The 21541-nt window shown below is 37.6% G+C and overlaps 1 protein-coding gene across 2 annotated transcripts; it reads right to left on the bottom strand.

Annotated features, from left to right (window-relative positions):
- Positions 1-81: 81 nt before the first annotated feature.
- LOC8276689 (protein SPIRRIG) lies at positions 82-21448 on the bottom strand. 2 transcript variants are annotated; one of them, XM_015720364.3, is made up of 20 exons: positions 21037-21448; positions 20647-20959; positions 18829-18898; positions 18613-18698; positions 17746-17881; positions 17595-17651; positions 17163-17306; positions 16294-16485; positions 16099-16164; positions 13541-13655; positions 12183-13363; positions 11215-11914; positions 10996-11098; positions 9789-10900; positions 8024-9653; positions 4804-7860; positions 3413-3721; positions 3023-3329; positions 2735-2881; positions 82-2058 (listed from the first exon to the last, which is right to left on the bottom strand). In XM_015720364.3, exons 2-20 carry the CDS (start codon positions 20829-20831, stop codon positions 880-882), a joined length of 10776 nt encoding a protein of 3591 aa, XP_015575850.2. In that variant the 5' UTR covers positions 20832-20959; positions 21037-21448; the 3' UTR covers positions 82-879. The 2 variants fall into 2 exon arrangements, with proteins under 2 accessions (XP_015575850.2, XP_002520949.2); XM_002520903.4 differs by having other exon boundaries at positions 20647-21448.
- Positions 21449-21541: the final 93 nt, after the last annotated feature.

The raw sequence follows: 21541 nt of genomic DNA on the forward strand, positions 1-21541 counted from the left end.
TTGACTTGTTAGAATCTAATCAGTGGAGGAGAAATTCAATGATTTAAACCAAAAGCAAACACTATACTTTTAGACCAACAATTTTGGTAGAGAAGATTCCAGTTCAAGTTCATTTCAGAAGTGAATGTAATTTGGGAAAAATCTATGGAAGCTGATAAATGGCAATTGAACAGGAGAGGATAGCCTAACAAAAATCCCCCAAAAAAAGAAAAAAGAAAAACCCAACTCAAGTTCAATAAATTACATTGATGACCCTTGGTATATCCTTTAATTATATAATCTAACCCTCCAGTTTGTCCTTCAAAATAAAAGGGCCATCTGGGTGACCAGAGCGAGAGAAAAGAGTACATTTCACAAACTGCACTATGCAAAAAAGAATTTTACCCAAAGAAGAATACACTCGATTCTGTAATCGCCCTTTGTTCAACTGGCCAGATGGCTTCGCGCAATGCTTCAGTCCTGGCACAGTTACCTCTATACAACTTCATTACACACTGTTAGTAATTCCATCTATATACATTCAAAAAACTGGTTGACCGAATGCTCGCTGTTGCGCAAACCCAAAGTACCAAGTATGCCTTCTGCCAAATGAGAAGCTTCGGCCACCAAGTTCATGACATGTGGGTAGTCATGATGCTTGTCGAAGTATTAACAGTATCTATTAAACAGTTTTTTAAGAGATTTTGTCTTGTCCTTGCTTGTACTGTGTGAATCGCAGGCCAGCCCGGTTATCTTGTTTTCCCTTCACAACGCATCACAATCCAATCTTTCCTCTCTCAGAATTGACCAGTAAATTTATCATTAGGATATCGAAGAGCTGGAATGAGTAGCTGGCCCAAACAGCTGAGATAATCACGCTTCAAGCACTATTTTCCTTCCTCACCCCTGATTAAATGAAGCCCTCAAGGTCTCATCTGGCAATGTCCAAGAGAGCAAATGCCCACCAGAGTCCCCACTCAATAACTGTTTCAGGTCACTTGTGAGGTGAAGGGCAGTTACTGGGTGCTTATGAGACTTCAACACCCTATGGAGAATTAACCTGTACTCTGGTAACTTATCACCTAAATTTAGCCCAGCCGTTGGATTACCAGATGATTTACTTAAAGCACTTTCTTGGTTGGAGCAGTGCACCATTTGCCACACCTTAACAGCTCCACTCTGATGGCCTGTCACATACCAGTTTGCGTCCTGCCAATCTGAAAACGTACAGCTTGTCACTGAGAGAATAGAATCAGATGGCAATTGAGATGTATTAATCACTGCAAGGCAATCCCCATTGATGCTCCAAACAGCAAGCAGAATGCCAGCAGCCGTCACAATCTCCCCAGTCAAGTCATTGACATAAATTGCTGAAATTGGCACTGGAAACTCTGGCAATTGTCTAACAAAAACCAATGAACTGAGGTCCCATACAATAACAGTGCAGTCATCAGATCCACTCACAATCAGCATGTAAGGCTGGCTAACATAGAGGCATGTAATTTTGCCAGTGTGACCACAAAGCGCCTTCTCTAATTGTAGATGCTGTGAGACACGGGGACTACAAGTGCTGATTCTCCAAACAGAAACTAAACCATCATCAGCACCCGTGACCAATATTTGACCATCATGACTAACTCCAATGCACTGAATCTGGTTACCCCCATGAAGATTCTCATGTGTTGAGAGGAGCTTGTCTTGGTCATAGCTTATAAATCTCAAGCTACGATCAGGGAAACCCCAAGCTACATATTTGGTGTATGTTCTAGGTTTAAGCAAACTGTTTGTTCCCGCCAGAAGAATTTTCTCATGGAAAGTGACAATCTGAGTTATGGCATATGAGCTTTTCCGTATCTCATGCGGCTCAAGATGAGAGGAATACTTGAGTGGATGTGGAGGCAGCCTTCTATCAGACCGCCTTTTCCCATGGGGTTTGAGGAATAGTTGCTTGGGTGTCTGTCCAAAGTGGTTGATTTGTGCTAAGATGGATGCTTTCATTGCAGGATCTGTAACTGAGTCTATGTCCACACTCCCCTCATATGTGTAATGATAGAAGACATTCACAGCTTCTTCAGCAGCCTGTCGTTAATGGAAAAAACAAGTCAAAATAGTGAGAGGAATAACTTGCATTGCATATATTAATTATGAGTGACATAGGGAGAACAAAAGGTTACTTTTTAAAAAATATTTAATTTTCCCTTTTTTCAGAGAGCTCTAGAGAGGACAATGGGGGCAAAAGAGAGCAGATCATAGAAGAGAACTACTCGTTTAGCTCACTGGTTTGACAAGAGTACAAGCAACAAGTAGAAAAGAAATCCTATAACAAAATGGGATGAGGTATTAAATTTGGAAATATAACTTTGCCCCCTGGAAGTCCATTGCAATTGAGGAAAGCACAAAATCAATGTTCATGCACAACAATACACAGGGAAAAAAAAGCAAAACATAAATTTATTTCAAACAGAAGAAAATACGTTTTGGCGGAATAAAATAATATCTACAACATAGTGTAAGCAGGAACTATCAGCATGCTGTCCATAGGTTTTGACAAACTCCCAATTGGTTGATAAGATAATTCTAAAATTACAGATCAAAATGAACAACAGAATAATTCCCTGGCAAAAAGCATAAACAAGAGGAAGACATAGAGTCTCATCTCTATTCAGTCCTTTCTTGAGGAATTGAATGTGATCATCTATAAAAGGACAATCTAGTCTTCTAAAATAGGCAGTAGGGTTAAGCATGTAGAACGCACCTTTCCTCTCTGTTTGTATCCAAAAATGAGATCTATCCAATGATGCAAATTTTCTGAAACATAATCAGATTCCAAGGCTTCCCTATGTTTCCTAATGAATTCCCTGGCACTTCCTTTGGCCCATGGAGGCAACACGACATCACCAACCTGAAAAAACAAAGACCAATATCTTAAGTTCACAATTTTGAATGCCCAAAGAGAAAGAAGATATTGTATCAGCAGCTTATTAAAGAAAAGGGATCAGCAATCGAATAATTTAACACGTCTACTAAATTAGAAAATAAAGACCTTCTCTCCGGATTGTTTCTCTCCCAAATCAAGGTTGAATCTATTCTCAAGGAATTCTGGCAAGTAGAAGAACTCTGGAATCAATTCCTTCACATCAGATGTGTTGCCTTTCCCTGCTGCACTTAACCAAGTGTCTTTAATACTATTGAAAAGACGATCAGCATGATCAAATTGTCCACCCTGAAGCTTCTGATTCTCTGCACTAAATGGTGGTAGCCGTAGAAGATAGAAGAGGACAATTCCAGCACTAGAGTAATGAGAACCATAATGAAACTTTGGAACTTCTGGATCATCCCAGCTATCATATCTAAATGGGGAAAAAAAGCAATGAGGGAAGAACAATATATAAGCAGTAAGAAAATTTTGTGGCAGTACAAACTAGAGACTAACCTTTTCCTAAATTCCTCTTCACCCGCCGGAGTCTGACAGCCCATTGGTTTGTTAAGTTTACGAAATGTTTTGGGGTTGGAAAAGTCCAGATTCTCACTCTCATAATCTGCCAGAACCCATGGGAACACCGGATATTGGGTCAGATCACTGTATCCCCGCCCAGCCAATGTGTTGAGATGCATGAGGTATTGGAAATTGCTAATTTCTCCATTTTGCCACCTTTTTGAGAAGGATTTAGCCATTAGCTTAAACAAGCGACTGCCCTCATTACTTTCTTGTTTAGTTGACCCAGAAATTGTAGTATCCAACCTGCAGCCAGAAATAAAATAATAAAACAAGCTGTCAGGAGGCCAAATATTCGATGGATCACAGATAAGCAACAACACATGTTACTCGGCACAGGGCAACAACTGTTACAATAATTCTCACAAAATTCACCTTTCCAAAAGCAAGATAACGTAATTAACCTAAGACATAATGAACCTACTCAACCCCATTAAATTTCAGACGCAGCCCGCAGAAAACTCTTACAGGTTGGATAAAACTCCAGGGGATTTGGAAGCAGTGTCCTGCAGACAACCTTGAACTGAAGAAGGATTTGAAACTGAAAATAGAACTAAATGGTACTAGATTTTCTTTGGTTGATAAAATTCAAAAAATTTATGAATATGGAACCTATACAATGGTGTAATTTCAAAGCCACCTCTAAGTTCTCAGCCATATTTATGAATCTAATCTTTACTGTCCATTAAGTATTAACTAGCTTTCACCTCAAACAGTTTAAAACTAAATAATTCCCAGATTGCTCATTCTGAATTTCTTCAATTCAAATATAGCATTAGTTTGTACATTGTAACATTATACTTGAAACAGCAGCTGCTCACAACATTAGAATATATCATGTCAAGATAAAACTCCATGCCGTATTAAGAAAATCATTCACAAATTAGTCAACTGCATGCAAACAAAGCCAAAGGTAAATTATGTAAATGGCTGCTTCATTTCACTTTGGTCAACTTTGAGAAATTTGATTTGGAATATTAAAAATCTGACGTGAGTCCATGTCAAAATGTTAATCTCAATGACACAACCAAACCTAGTCCTTTTCATGGATATGAATTAGTCTAAACAATCATCAATGAGGCCACCACAATATCAGTGTTAAAGTGAATTAAGAAACACCCTTCCTCTAATTTGGACTGAATTTGGTTAAAGAAACTAGACTGATGCATGTTGCACGTCAAGATGAATTCTAAAGATTAATTATGACAGGGACTTCAAATAGTAAAGAAACAAAGTTAAGGAAGGAGAGTGGTGACCATTAATATAGTTTACCCTTCATCAGAAATAAGTAGAAAGCAGTAAAAATTCTGAAGGGTCAGGATCCTTACATGCTATTCCTAGGAAGATTCATGGCAACCAGATTTTTGAACACCTCCTCTCTCTCTTTTTTATGGAACACCAGAAGATCATTACACCCATCCATGCTAAATATCTCAATAGCAACGGGACGGAGCTGGTAATCACGTTTCAAAAGCTCATGGACACTATTAAGCTTCCACATATGCCAGGGATGTGGTAAATTACCACTAGTGCACACTTTCTCCTTGCCCCATGCACCACCATTATAGGCCCATGCTCTTCCCCCAACGCATGTCTTTACCACTGTGCTCCAGGATGAAGTTGACTTGGACTGGAAATCAATACTGCCAGTTACATCCTTCTTTACACCTAAGGCCTGATCAATAACAGACAGTTCATCTTCGCCTTCCTTTTCACAAATGCACCCAGAATCATCAATGTAAAAGTTCTCAATTACATACAAACAAAGTTCTCCTATCAAAAATATACCATCATGTTTGTCCAGACCTACAACCCGCTCACAGTTATATTTGAATCGTATCTTCTCAAGAGGTTCCATATATGGTCTAATTAGATATTCACCATTATCATTCAGTTCCTTATCTAATCTATCCTCTAATACTTTGATGTCATCAATTTTATTAGAAGAGGATTGCCTTGGAGACCCTAGGTCAGATCTTCCATGCATGCTCTCTGACGCCGGGGCAGAAAATGTACTAGACTTGACACCAAAATCTAGAGCTGAATGAAGACTTGCTTCATTATTACTGCTAGCTCTATCATCATTCCATCCAATTTTACCAGAAGCTACACCTTTGGCATCATCTGATTCTTTAAAAAATTCACCATACATCTCATCATCAGCACCATTCTGTTCAGCATTGTCCGTCAAAAGGTTGAGAAACAATTCAGAGTCAGTATCCGATGCATCAGGACCGTCCTCATGTTTTCCTTTGGACAACTCTACCTCTCCTAATTCAAATTGGCCACTGAGAACATTTTGGATGGTATCAATCCTCAATTTACAGCGCTCAAGCTTTTTGCGCATCCTGTACGGACCTTCAATGGAACAAAGTTGCCACTCAGGTTCATCAGTCGGAGAGGATTGACGCATTGGGAATATTCCTCGTTCATGTACAAGTTGTTGAAGAAGGTTCTGCCACTCACTTTCTGCATGGAGAATCCATCCATATTTATCCTGGCGAACAACTCTCAACTCAGTAGACATTGCATCACGAACCACTTCCAACGCATATCTTCGTTCAGTTACCTGCTCCCAATGTCGTAGGTCTAGCTTCGAAATGTCCCGTGATCTTCTCCCCATTTCCCTCTTACGACGACCCTCCACACCTTTTATTCTTACCCCTGGAAATTTTGCCGATCCAGCAATATATTGGTGCCACATAATCACTGCACATTGCTCCAATACTTTGTTGACTATCTGGTCAGAATTCTTAAGCCACTCAAAGAAAGCAGATAGTTTCCCAGTCAATAATTTGTCAAAACCACCATGTAGCACGTCCATGTGCTGTCCTTGGTTTGGCTTACACACAAGCAAGTCTTCTAGTGAAGCCCTTCGATGCACCAGTAGATACTTGACAATATCAACAGCTACATTCTGAACATTTTGCCTTTGGTCAAGGAGAAGATATACTAGATTTACACAAAGACAGCAATTCAAATCAGTATCAAGATTACTGGGACAGAATATAATTCGCCTGTGAGCAACTAACAAGTGTAAAACTGTGCAGATATCAATTCCTGAATCTTCTTGTGAAACATTAAGGGATAATCCCTTCTTGGGTTCAATATGCAAACCTAACCATGAGAGGAGATCATCTTCGCCTATGGTGGCCAGGAAAGATGGCAGGAAACAGTACATTATCATGCGATTAATGTTCTTAAGAAGTGAATGTACATAAGCATCAAGTTGCCTGCTTCCTCTGGTTATAGCTAAGAGACCCTTTCCAGCAGGAGCTGCCTCTTCAATTCGGCCATCTTTGTTTGCCAATTGCAACATTGACAACAAGAACTCCAGAGTCTTCAGCACACCAGCAGATTGAGGAAAAGCACCCATGTAGACACGATCCACTATCATCCAGCATAATGCATCTAAGTTTGAGGACCATCGACTTTTATCTAGCTTCTTCTCATCTTCCTCATCATCACGCAGAAAACGCCTTTCCATAAAGTTCATCAGCCTGCTAAGACACAATCCCTGGAAAACTAATAACGGTTCAGCATCAACATATAAAGGAACCATTTCTAGGATGCCCTCAACAACTGGAGCTGCTTTCATCTGCTCAGTGACAAAATCGGAGAGTACTTCTGCCACAAAATCTAGCATAGCAGTAGCTCCTGCAGAACATGGACCACCCCCATAACCAGAATCATCAGTTTCAAGAAGTAGCTTTGCACTCACAGAGTATGATGAGTTTGCAGCAGATGTTCCTTGAGGCAACTTCAAGTCTGGAGATGCATCAAAGTCGCTGAAAGAAATAGAGGACTCCATGGAAGGGGTAGCTTGTAAGGAAGGCTTAGATTCATTGTGACTTGCACCTCCAAGCCAGGATGTTAATGCAACAACCGGAGATGAAGAGTTTGTAACAGGGATTCTTGAAGTTGACTTCTCAGATAAAATGGGAGAATCTAATATGTTCAGAGATGCAGAACTTTGTATGTCTGTCAGTTGAACAGAATCTACAGTACCATTAGTATTTTGGATGTTTGATTCATTAGAACTAGAGGTGGCAGACACCTTATCAACATTATCCCCGTCCGAGCTCTGAATAGATTGGATACCTCCCTGAACTGATTCTTTTAAACCCTGATGTAAATCAGGGATCTTGATCTCCACTTTATCATCTGCCAGGTAATTTTGCGCCACAGGCGTGTCATCGGAACTTGTACTCACATGTGCTTGAGGGAAGCTTCCAACACTGATGGAGGTCTTGGCAGATTGTTCTTGTTCATGTGGCAAACTTGAGAACGTATTTTGAGAACTACTAGTGTCATCGCAATCATTCAAGTTCTTGTCTTCTGTCTTTTCAGAGAGTGCCCTTGACATATTCACCGCATAAGCTGCCCTGCAAGACAGAAACATTACAGTCAAAATACAATGTATAATTGCTTGAATTGTGCAAGTCAAACATGGGTAAACAGGAGAATCTTGATACATCTTTCAATAACTTCCGCCAAAGCAGCATGGAATAACAGAAGCCATAAACCAGAAGATAACTGGGAACAAACCTAATGCAAGAAAAATAAAGTTCAATGCAACTTTCAAGAAATTCTGGCTTTCTGCAAACAGCAGAAAAAAGGGGACACATCTTTGCTAGATCAACCATAAATCTCAGGACTGAGGTTGCAGCAGCAGGAGCTGATGCCTCACCACCCAGTAAGCGTGCTGCATAAGTCTTGTGCATCAGAGCTTCACCCTGAAGCTCACCAGCCATGTCTGCATTCCCCTCCATGAGCTCTGCTATAAGGCTAGCACCAACCTGAGAAAGATTGCCAGTTTGATGAGCATCCATTAACTGCATGCTCAACCTATCAAATGTAGATTTCGCCATAGCGATCACAGATTCCAGGAGTTCCACAAATTTCAAATCCACATAACTGCCATCGTTTGGTATAAGGGCATGAAAATCTAGCATGCGAACCTCCGGTAGTCTAGGGTAAACAGGCTTTCCAAATACCAAAGAGAACAAAATATAATATATATCTGGAGAATCATAAAAACTTGGAAGAACCCTCATCAATCCCTGATAACCACCACTGCCGCGAAATTTAAGTGCAAATGTAGGAGAAGAAGCAAGACTCACACCAAGAAGAGTCATGATCCATCTCATACTTGTAGGATGGACAGCTTCATCAAGAAAATATGTTATCAATTTTGATGATACAATCTTATGCCACTGCTCTAGCAACTCCTCCGATTTTATGGTTACTTGTAGATCTATAAGCATCTCTAGCAACATATTCCTTACAATTACATGCTTGCCCATTGATTCTCGAATTATTTGATGCCTTGGCTTCAGTTCAGGCGGATCAAATGTCATTATCACAAATCTAACCACATTTTCAAGTTCAGATGTGAGAAACCCATCTTCCAAAATAACCCCTAGCAAAACAACCAACTTTTCCAAAACCGAAACTTCAACATCACCACGCTGCAGAGTAACGAGTAAATGTTGAACAAGGTTAATTCGCCGCAAAACTGTGAGGTTATGATTTCTGTACCAGTGCATTGACACTAAATGCTCAAGAAATCCCAGGAGAGCAATTTGAATTGGAACTGGAGCAGTTACCCACAATGTCCAGTCCAACAAGACATGCTCAACCATATCTGGATTTGACAAGACAATACAATTTGAAGTTTCAACCGGAATGTCAGAATTTTCTAGCTCTGAAATATGACTGAATGAATCCATATCACCATGAGATCCAATAGAAGAAGTGTCTTCATGAAACTTTGACAGGCTAAGATTCTCAAATCCAGCTTCCTGCATAGTTGAAGCAGGTGACAAAGTAGTTTTTGTAGTATCCAATTTCTTTGGTTCAGAAAATGAAGCCTCACAAGCAGCAATTTGGAAAAATATCTCAAGAGATTGCATGTCAAATAATGATATTCTACGACGCAGGAACAGGGCCAGCAAATGGTATCCCCGGTACATTTGCATGTCTCTAACATTTTGGGCATTCTGATGAAGTGAACAGGCAAGTAATGTCAATGCCATATGAAGCATATCCCTGGTTTCAGCAGCTTCAACAAGGGCCAGGATAACAGGCATCCCACCGACAGGGCGGATTGTATCTCCAATCACGCACTGCCTACAAACATAAATATCCCCATGAAGACGTCCAAATCTTGGTATACCTGAAAATAAATGAGAAAGAGAGAGAGAGAGAGAGAGAGAAAATTAGAAAAATTTAAAAAATACCATATTTAAATGCATATTATAAAGTTAAATACTCAAAGGTTAAAAGTCAGATTCACTTATTAATTACTCACCGCCAATAGGAGAAGCAGCAGCTGACACTGGATCTACCAGATTGAGCAAGGAGAATGTCCCAGATGCTCGAATAGCTTCAGTACAAGTTCCATCAAATGCAAATATAAGTTTCTTTCCAGAGAGCTGCAATGAGAGGTTTCCTAGCCTCTCCAAATCCCAAACAATGCCACTGCCATCAGACTTGGAATCCCCTGGCTTAACAGCATTTTCAACCTTTTGCGTGTTTGCCAAGGGTGAGTCAGTATCTAATGAATCCAGGATGGCCATGCTTCCACCACCACAAGCCTGGTTAGGGACAAAACGAAGAAGATCTGAGTCTTGAAAGAGCCCTCTATATCCTCGACCAAGAATGTACATGAAACATATACACCCTGACGTAAGCACCTCTTCAAAAAGATAGCAAGAACGAAGTTTCCATGTCAAGTCACTAACTCTTGCACGAATAGGTGGTGTCCCAATGGTCACCTGCAAGGGTTTTCCAAGAGGAGATGGAGCATATCCTAGCTTCCCTGTGTGCCTGAGCTTTCCATTGAGATACACATAAGCAACACTAGCTTGAAATAGACCAGCAAGAGCATTTGGTTTACTATGAACAATTGCAAGGTGATGCCACCTGCCTTCTTCCAAATCTAATCCAGGAAATGACAAGGAAGAAGAGTTGCTAGTAGCAAGGGTTAGAATGCCATCCTCCCGAAGATAAAGTTCTGCAAAGAATGTGTGTTCATTACTTGCTGTACCAACAGAAAATATCCGAAGAACATGGCGATCATTATGCTGGCCACTAGAACCAATCTGCCTCTTACAAGGGCCAACTTTGGAAGCTTCTGTTTCCTTCACTTGTGATTTCAAGAAATTTCTGAACTGGAACCAACATATAAATGAATAGCCAGCAGCTGGAGGCCAAGATCTTTCTCCCAGAGATACCTGAACAGAAGCATGACCAATCTTACTCATGTCCATCACAACAAAAGGGGCCAAAGAAACATTATCTGAGGCCAAATTTTCCATAAGAATTAATCTTTCCACCATATCAACAAGACTATGGCCTGAACTCATCATCCTCATTTGTACTACGTATCTAATAAGCAGTCGAAGTTCTGATGCTGACAACCTATCACCAGAAATAAAAACTTAGTTTCTAAGACATTAGATGTCGACAAAAGAATAAGCAATTTAACAGTCTCAAGAAAAATATGAGAGTCCTACTTATATGCTCCAAGAACTTCCACAATCTTCAGCACATAAGAAAGTAATGGAGATGAGCCCAAAAGGAAGGGATGAATTATCTCCAGTAAAAGCTCCACACAACCTAGATAAAGAAAAAGCAAATAAATTCATGAATATATAAAGGTTATGGCTCTAGTCAATAAAAGAGTAAAAGACATGGGGAAAAAAAAAAAAAAAAAAAAGCTTTCTGTTTCTCACCTACAGAGGTAAGGTTTTCCTGATTAAAGGGGCCAGCACGAGCAAGCTGGTTGATAAGATTCAGCAATTCTAACTGAACCTTCGGAGTAAAGAGCAACAGTGAACGGAGCAGAACTCTAACAGCACCAGCATTGTACACTCGTTCCTTATTGGGATTAAAGAGGCCCGAGGTCGTCATTATAAGAGAACCGGCCGACTCAGATTCAACCATATCAGCTGTTGTGGCACTCTCTGATGACAAGAATGGTGGGATTACAATTTCAAGAGCTAGCTCCAACAACAACTGTATGACTCGCTTCTCACATTCCACAGAAAGCAAACCGGACTCAGCTAGAAGATCATAAAAAGTTTGGGATAATATAATAGAATGCAACTTTGTCCTATTAATAGCATTGTCACAAACTCCAGCTGTCATGAGACGCAATAAGTACGTAAAAACTTTGATATAATCCCCTAAAGAAGATTCATCCATCAGTCCTGCATCACCTTGAAAACTGTGGAGTGTAGTCAAAAGAAGAGAAAACCCAGTGGCTTCACCAAAAACCCTCTGAGCAGAACTATTAGCCCCCAACACGCGCCACAATGCCCCCATTGTGTCACATTTTGCATCGTTTTCAAGCCTATATTGATGTCCTGCACTACTTGTAACCATACTGCTTTTGAGAACTTCAACAACTGCACCTAGTTCTTCAGGATGAGCCTGGTAAAATGAAAATCAAGTTATAATTTGGCAATGCTTCATAAAAGAACTGGCCAATAATAGACAAATATGAATTTAGTTACACATAACAGCAACCATATTTGTTATTTGTTTTAAAATAGTATGGAAAAACTAATGCTAGTAGCACCAGTTTGTACAAATGGAGAGACGTCCAAAAAGAAATGGGAAGACCAATGATCAGTTTTACAAAATAATACCAGTCCAAAGTCAACCCTGAAAATTTTAAAATGCTCAAACACTGACAAACCTGTCCAGCATCTTCAGTTATTAAACATGACAATATGCGGAGGACCCCAGGGCGATGAACATTAGACACCAGAAAGGGAAGAACAATTGTCACACCATTAGCTGAACGGAATGATGCTTGACTTGCTTCAGCTTTCTTCACTAAAGAGACCATGCAATCCCATGCAACATATATTGTGTCTTCAACTTCAAAGATGGGAAACTTTCCTAAACCAGATTCCATTAGCTTGGGTGAAGAAAGAATAGTATCTTTACTGTCCAAGTGTTTCTTGAAGCTGCTTGAGCCAGCTTTCCTTTCTGAATGATTAGTATTAACACTTTGTTGATCAGGACCCAAAAGAAACTTGTGTTGCTTCAAATCATCTATCAGAACTTCCAGCACACCAACTTCTCGCAGCACTTTCTTGTATTGCTGATCAAATGATAAAAGTTTCACAAAGAAAGAGAGTATTGTGTGCTTCAATTCTGATGTTATTGGTTGCTGCAATAAGCAACAAAGAGATAGCAATTCTTGCTCAGGAATACAATTCACTACAGTCACAGCATATTCAAGAATTTTTAAGATTATCTCTTGTAAAGAAGGAGGAAAACCAGCCATATTTAGGATGAAAAGTGGAACAGTCCGTAATTGCTGACACAATTTATAGTTTTCAAGATGACTTGAGAATATCTTAAACATTCTATTTAGTACTTCTGCCTGAAGTTCTCGGCTGTCTGCCTTGAGAAATATGTCTTGTAACATTTGAACTGCTTCAAGGTCTTTAACTTTGGTATTGCCCTTCTCCCAATTTTCATCAGCAAGCCGATCAAGAGATGGTGTACGACTTCTATTATGGCCACTAGCCTTGGTGTGAGATGCTCTTGAACCTTTGGCCCCAGATGATCCTGCAGATTCAGGTGGACCAGTTTGAGCCAGATTAACAAGAACATCAAGCAACCTAGATAATGCAGGTGACAACTGTTGCAGTGATGGGTCTTCTTTGCTTTTCAAATCCCTTCTCTCTCCACCACTTTCTGCATGAGAACCATCCACAGTATATTCTTGGTTGGCAGAACTGTTAGAATAAATAGATTGAACATCCTGATTTTGTGGCATGGAAGATAAAACCAACGCAAACTGAACAAGGAACTGATAACCATGGGCATTATGTATGTCTTCCCTCAGCCTGACACCACCAGCCTCTACAATTCAAAATGGCATAAAATCAGCTAGTTGATTTGCATTGTACAGCCACTTTGCGGCCAAACTAAATCAATTCCAAAAACTGTAACATAATAGCACGTAAATTCATGGTACTGACAGAATTCATATTGCTCTCTCTCACAAAATTAAGAAGGGAAGATTGCTGGACCAGTTACCAGATTTATATGACAATTCCACACATTCAAGCAACAAGTCCACAATGCCCATAGTATAGGCAGAATCACCAGAGTCCGGATTAAAATCTTTAACTGCTGTTAAGAGGACTTTTATCTGCACATTAAACATAGAAACATTGTATGCTAAGCAAGGTATTTTGAAGACCAACTATGAAATAGACCAGCTATAACATTTCAGAAACAGCAAAAAAGAATTGTTTCAGGTAATTCTTTAAAGAAGCCCTAGTATCAAAAGGCCTATTGTTCAAAATACGCACAAAACTTTAGCTCCTGTGGTAATTTAGCTTCACATTTCCATTTCAAAAATTATATCCTCAACTTTGGAGTATCAACATAACTATAGTCATCCCTTGAGTCGACCTCATTGAAAAGTATGCTAGTTCTATGTAGATATGATGTGACAAGTTTATATGTCCAATAACCCCAAGGTAGAGATATTATGCAGAAAGCTATTATAACAAATTGAAAGAAAAAAGAACTTAACCAAATACTTAAAATGCTATCAAGTATAGTTTTACAACTATTAACAAGACATGTCTATTTTGTCAATAAAAGCAAACAGGCCATGTCTATTTAACATAACATACCGGATTAATGCCATGTAAGAGTGGCATATGTCCAGACGAGGCCGACGGAGAGGATGACTATACACCCCAAAGTAAGAGATAAATGGGAAGGTGAAGCCAAAGTTTACAAAGAACTGAAACTTTGATTTTTTAGGACATTTGACCATTGAAAACAGATAGTTAATTCCATGAAGTGAATAGCATAGCCATACTTTTATTATTTATATCAGTTACATTTATGTCTTCTACTACTATTATATTTACTATTATATTTTTGTTTGTTTTCTACTTAGTATTCTACTTAGATTTTAGATTTGTTTATTATACGCATATAATTTTCTACTATATAAAATGAAAAGAAAATAAAACTATCATAACAGTTTTTTCAATCAGAAGAAACGTTTGCATTGCAATATTTCTAAGAAATGCTAGATTTGAATTAATGAAGTGTGTGTAACAAGTTCTCACAAATAATGTTGCATTTTTTAATCACAGATGATAACTACGGATGGCTTCAGCTGTTTCTATAGGTATCACTTTGTGGTTTTTCTTTAAGGCTCATTTGCACCAAAATTCTTACAAAAAATGCTAGATTTGAATTAATGACACTAAATAATTACCTAATTTACTTCGAATAGTTGCCTCGTAGCAAAGGAAAGCAAATTCAACAATATTAATCATTATTCTAAACAAACTGTGACAAGGTATATTGATGAGAACTCAATGAGGAAAAGACAAGGTATAAACAAGCTTTTACATCAAGTTAGGATTTTGTAAGTAATGAAACCAGACAAGAACACGGGAGTTATGTGGCCAAAAACGAAGCAGGATGACACCGAGCAACAGGTCCAGCAAAAGAGTTTTGACCAAATTTCATCTTTTGTAATTTTCAAATCAGTGCAAGGTGATAAGTAGAACATGATAAAACCGGATTCAATATGTTGGATAAAGATTAATATATGATGCCAGACAAAAATACTTCTAGTCATCATAGACTGTTTGATGCTATACATCTTAATCATTTGTTGTGTCAAAATTCCGTACGTTAATAATTATTCAATTACTCACAAAAGAAACTCAACATCTAAACTATTACAGGTACAAATAGTAAAATAACCTTCACCGTGCTTTATATGGTGGGAGATTAGAGAGAAAAAAGAAGCCCTCTATGCATCAGTAATTCTCAGATGAATTTACCACTATTAAAGTGGAAAAGGAAGAAATTGGAAGCATTGAGGTCAACACAATTACATTCTTCTGCTTCAAATTGAAAATATGATACATTTCACGGCGATTGATCTAAATCATATAAGTGCTATTAAAATCTTATTTTGGGAGCTAAAAATAGAAAGAAACAAAACGATACATAAAAATAAACACACGCATATATCGGAGATTGTAGATAAAATGTTATGATGTTAATTGAAAGAATATTTAACAAAGTAGAAGGTTAGAACATGTGGAACAACACAATCCATTTCCTTAACGCTATTTGTTCAAAGGAAAATGATGAGAAAATAAAGGAAAAGTAAAGAAACTAGAGTAATTTCCTGTTTGGAGATTAAAAAAGAGAGAGAAGTGCAAAGAAAATAAGACAAATAAGAGTTCCTAATTTACCACAAACCTCTCTTTATTTTGCCTCCCACTTTGAGAGGAAGCAACAGAAAAAAAAGGGCAAGAAGGTAAGTAATAGTTTAATTTACTTTTCTTTTCCTTTGCACAAGTTGTGCAACTCTGAAAACATGTTTAGAGAAAACAATTTCTCTTGTCAAACAAATTTCAGGCCCCAAGGCCTATTACTTGATTACTCAATTTTAGTCCATGTATAGAAGCAATAAAAAACCTATCAATACATTCCCAAAAACACCTAGGGCATAATCTATTGGAGATACTCTAACAACAAAGTGAAGACGAGAAAACAAAAGTCAAATACAGTATTCAAATAAATTTCATATTGTACAATGTCAATACCAGATGATGTTTCCGTATATATCTGGCCGTGCTTCCATTGTCATTGACTAAAAGTAGACGGAGTATCTGGAAAATCAACAACCAACACAAGTGTGACTATCAGACCTTAACACATGTTGGATGTTTTAATGTGAATAAATCTCAGTTATATATATGCAGATTCCCTACTGCATAAACTGCAGAAAAGACAAGTACCAGCATTGCATGCCTATAAAGCTGTATGCTGTGCAGTGGGACAAGACCCTCTTTATATTGAGAGAAGATTGTTAAAGATCCGGTAGCAACCATCTGAAATAGCAACTGAAGTGAATCGTCCTCAACCAAACTCTGTGCTGCTGAAGGATGGCTTGCCAATGCATTCATTATGTGTACTATGCTTGCCTCTACCTGCGAGTATAGATAACTATAATACAAGACCAGAGTATTGTTCTGGATTGTTACATCCATGATAGCTCAATCACTAGTATCAAAACTAAAAATTAGAACCACTTTACACTTGTTCCTATGTCAGGGTGAGAGACTAAGTTACCTTTTAGCAATCATACAAATTACTGTACATTTTCAAGCCCATTTACTTTCCTATAAAGAAATATAGCATAGGTAACACAAAGTATAATGTGCAACCAATTAGGTTACCAAGGGGCCATTTTGTTTGTGAAACAATAGGACTGGCATTGGAATGAGTTTCCAAGTCCAAACATTTGGTCTAAGAAATTATCAGAATTTAACTGTAATTCCCCCAAAGTGGAGAATCAACCATTTAGCTCCATTTCATGAAAAAGTATAGCTACGCAATTATCAAGTTTACCTATTCGAGCAACGCAGATAAATATAAGAAGAGTTTTGGTATCAAAATGGTATAAATTGTGTCATGAGTTAGCAAAATGATGAAAACCTGTTCAAGCAACCTATCATGGAAAAAGGGTTCTATAAACCTAATAATATACATGCATGCAACCTCTATCTCTCAGAATCACACGAACAAGAGTGTGTGTGTGTGTGTGCGTGTGTGTGTGTGAATGGAGCAGCAGCAAGAAAGCCAAGTAAGTATATTAAAAAATTACCTGAAGCCGGTGAACATGCCCAACATCATCATTAGAGTTAGTGACCTTTTGCCTTTGATTAACTTCAGGACTCGGAAGGGCATTCAGAATATGAATAAGACAGCATAATATCCCAGAATCAAGGAGAGATTGCTTGTCAACAGGCTGCAAAAGATAAAATCTAATTTTAGTGCTTTCATGATAGAAACAAGAGTTCCGCATAGAAATGACAATAATGCCAATGCTCCTTGCCTAAACACTCAGAATCAGTATCCTTATTTTGGCGCATACATCAGTTGTCCTTGCCAAACCACATCAACAATCACTTAACATCATGATCGTCTTGAAGATAGAATTCAAATTATTTGATAAAGATATCACAAAAGAAGCAAATGAGACAGAGCTGGTTTTCTTTTTTACTTTACCAAACCAGAAAAGGTGAAAAAAATATACCCCAGATACAAGGACTTCAATGGCAGTTAACAAATTTGAACCAGGACTGATGCCATCCTGCAGAAAAGCATGCAGGACAGTAAACAACAAATCACTCAGGCAAAAGCAAGAAGATAAATGAAAAGCACTAAGAATATCATAACAGGCAAACCTTAGAGACTTCTGAAAAGAATTTTAATACATTCTCTATATCCAAAGATCTTGTTTTGTTGCTGATCTTTAGCTTCTCAATATCAGACACAAATGCTCGTCCCAGAACAAAAGAGAAAATGTGTGTTTCAACTAACCTGTGATGTACCACAAAATTTCATAATGTCCAACATGATGAAAACTACTCGAGTAACAAAAGCATAGATCTTAAACAAAAGTGAAAACAAGTAACCAAGTCCCAGTACTGAGATGCATTAGTCAAAAAAAAGGTGGATGTTGTAGATAGAATAGTATTGGTTATACAACATAGAAGAGCATCAAGAACTCTATACCCTACAAGAAAACAAAGTTTACATAGGAGATCAAAGGTGAAAGCGAATATGACCTCCACTCAGGCACCATATGAGTTTCACAATGTAATTCTGTGCACCGTTAATAAAGGACTGAAGAAACCTAAACATTATGGTTGTCATCAGTAAAAGATGTTCGATATAAGCAGCTTAAGAAAGTGATATGGCAGTTCCAGCTAAGTTTAATAAAATCCTCAATCCATCTTTTATACTATAAACTTTGCATATCAATTGCGAATAAAAACCTTATCGTTTGTTAGAAAGAAAAAAAACACAATCAAAAAGGGCAACCCTGTGTACAAGAGGACTCTATGGACAAAAGCTTTCCTGCGCAACACAACAAATGTACCGAAAAGATAAATCATTCACAAGAAAATAAATCACAAGATCTATCACACTGCATCTACGATATAAGAACCAGTAGAGTAAAAGTAACATAACAAAATCCATCTCTCTCTAGTTATGAAGGTAAACAACAGCAATTTAATAACAATTTCAACGAGAAACTGTAACCTTACATGGTAACTAATTGGGCTACATTAGCTTGCTGCTTCACTAGTCTACAAAAAGTATCAACAGTCAGATTCAAGGCCGCTTCTTTCTCCTGCATATACAATGAAAGACCATGAGCGCCTACAACTTGTTTCCATAAGAAATAACAGTAATAAATTGGTGACGAGGAAAGTAAAAAAAAAAAAGATAACAAAAATAGTTTATAATATAGAAACGACTACCTTTTCGGAATTGGATGAACGGAACTCCTCCCAGAATCTCTTGAAGTCCAATTCCAGTTCATGTCTGTCCCTGTTATGAGAAAAATTAAAGTACGCGTGGAAAAGTATTACAAACTTTTGAGAAACATCTAAATGTTCTGTCAATTTATGGTAGAAATAATGTTAAGTAATAAAATGTTTTGAACTAAGGGCTACAATTACTTGGAATCAGGGATAGGTACAAAATAGAAATATATTTCCAGGAGTTAAGACTGATCAAGTTATGTAAAATTTTCATTGGAGTTTTCAGACTGCTTTGTGGTATCAAGTGTAGTACCCATTATCCAACAGTTCTTGATACCAACATAGGATACAATAAATCGTAGCGAGTCTTTAGAGAGTAAAATAAAATCTTTAACCTAGGAAAAATACAAAGTGGACTATTATACTGTTTTATTAATTAGAAAAGAAAGAAAGAAAGAAAAGAAAAGCGAGAACCAATATCTGAAATTAGAAAATCAAAATAACCAAAAAGCTAAAAGTTGAGAAAAAAAATAGCTTTCTTGTTAATATATAAGACTTGAACCTTACACCCATCATAAGCATACCCTATCTCCAATTGAGCTAGCATCCAAGAGAAAAAAGCTTTTTCCCTAATACCCTTATCTTAAACCACCCATAACATCGGAACCTAATCATAAATGTTAATTCTTTTTAACACATATGTTCACTATATGCCAGGAATGTGTCCCAGTGTCATCTTTAACAAGGACAAGAAATGTAGAGGAATCCGTTGTCTCACACATCATATTCACTACCACTCACTTTCTAAATCAATTTTCACCTCTGCAACACTTCACCACCTGGTTCATTACTTCATTCCTATCATCCTTATCCTTCAGATTCTTAAGCTGGCATCTACCTAACTATACACCCCTAACTGTCGTTGGCAATCTAGGATGACCTCGGCAGAGTACAACAAAATGCATGGCTGATAAACATACAGAAGAATTAAGAAGTGAACACAGGCTGCAGAAGAATTCTTTATGGCTAAAAGACTCTCTCCAAATTCTCAACTGCTTATTGACTAACTGCCACTCTATATTACAAGTCTTTCATCCATCACCAGAACTAGGTTATATGTTGTATCCCATTATTTGCAAAATATTTCTAGACCATAACTAGGAAAAAAATGTACATCATCTAAACTAATACTAATTTCCTATTTACAAATGATCTTGATCTAAAACAATCAATAGTTAAAACCCAATTTTCCACTTCAGCAGCAAAAGAATCATGTGTTGAAGGACACATAGACCACATCAAAGAGTACAAAATAGATGATCCACCGCATCCAAACACAAATTTTATCTCTCGAATAAAAAATATAATCTACTAATATGGAATAGAAACTAGTTATATTCCAGTCCAACAACATATCAACCTCGGATTTTGATAGAACTGAAAAAGGAAAGAATGGAGCCCAAAGAGTTTGGATTGCTCATTGTTAACATGTACCGAAGTTGGCTTTAGAATTAGTTTCCAATCAAAATCAACATATGCAACACTAGAAGACTGTTAGACAGTAACTTAAAATTTCTTCTTCTTTTAGGATAAATTAGAATCTATTAGTCCATTACAAGCAGATAAAGGCAAAAGTAAAGTGACAAAGTAGTGAAAAGAGCTCGTCAACTCCAATCAGAGATCAATATCAAGTTCAGTCAAGCGGTTTGATGGTCGAAGAAAATAGGAAAAGAAAATGCACTACTTTAAAATTATTGCATAATCAATCAAATACTAAAATCAATAAAAGTAAACACAAAAAGAGAAAAAATAAACCTGGAAGAAGAGGAGGTGGAGTCATGAAAAGTTGAAGGAGAAGCATTACTATCGCGATTAGGAAGATAAGCAAAGGGAGAAGGAGAAGAAGAAGAAGAGGCAGCAGTGGTTGGTGTACTACTTGCTGGAGATTGAGTTAAACCGACCTTCTCTTTTATGTCCTTAAGCAATGATACCCATTTCATCCTTATTTTTTCCTATTCACCTCTCCCTCTCATCCGACGGTTTCAATCTCCTGCTCCTCAATGCACCAGATCCGACCCTTCTAGATTTCTACTCTAATCTAGAAGGTCACCTTCAAAATCCCCAAATTCTTTTCGAAACAAAAACAAAGGACTACTCAAGAACACGCATTACGAAAAAATAATAAAATAAAGAAAATAAACATACAAATTAGAGGCGATTCAGCTGATAAAATGATGGATCGGAAAAGAGAGATCTAGGAATTGAATTCTTCTGCTTTTTCTTTCTGATCTATTTGGCAGTGTTTTCTCCTTTTCTAAATTCCGAAGAAAAAATAAAAATAATATTAATGATAATAATGATAAAAAGCTGGTTTAGTAGTTCGTGTTTGTGCTTGTGATTTTTTTAGATATTTGAAACGCGACTTGTGTTGAGAAAGAAAGGCAAGGAAACGAAATGACGATGATGACGACGACGAACAACACCACCAAATCCCTCTCCCTACTGCTGTTTTTGGACGGCCTCTCCGCGCCTTGTTTCTCGCTCTATATCTCTCTCTTCTCTTTGTTTCTTTTAATATTGTCTTTTTTCTTTTTTTCCTTTTCTTTCTTATTGATTCTTTTATTTTACAACCTTTCTCTTTCCCCTCCTTGACCTGAATTTAAAATTATAAACAAAAATCTCTATATAATATATATATATATATATATAT

The sequence above is a fragment of the Ricinus communis genome, chromosome 1, assembly GCF_019578655.1.
Source record: "Ricinus communis isolate WT05 ecotype wild-type chromosome 1, ASM1957865v1, whole genome shotgun sequence".
Taxonomy (NCBI): Eukaryota; Viridiplantae; Streptophyta; class Magnoliopsida; order Malpighiales; family Euphorbiaceae; genus Ricinus; species Ricinus communis.

Bases quoted from the DNA above. Each gene is read 5' to 3' on its own strand.
- LOC8276689 (XM_015720364.3), bottom strand. From the start codon at position 20,831: ATGAAATGGGTATCATTGCTTAAGGACATAAAAGAGAAGGTCGGTTTA. The intron at 17,652-17,745 runs GTTTGCCTGTTA...GCTTTTCTGCAG, and splicing joins TCTTTTCAGAAGTCTCTAAG to GATGGCATCAGTCCTGGTTC. The intron at 13,364-13,540 runs GTAACTGGTCCA...TTTGAATTGTAG, and splicing joins GGAATTGTCATATAAATCTG to AGGCTGGTGGTGTCAGGCTG.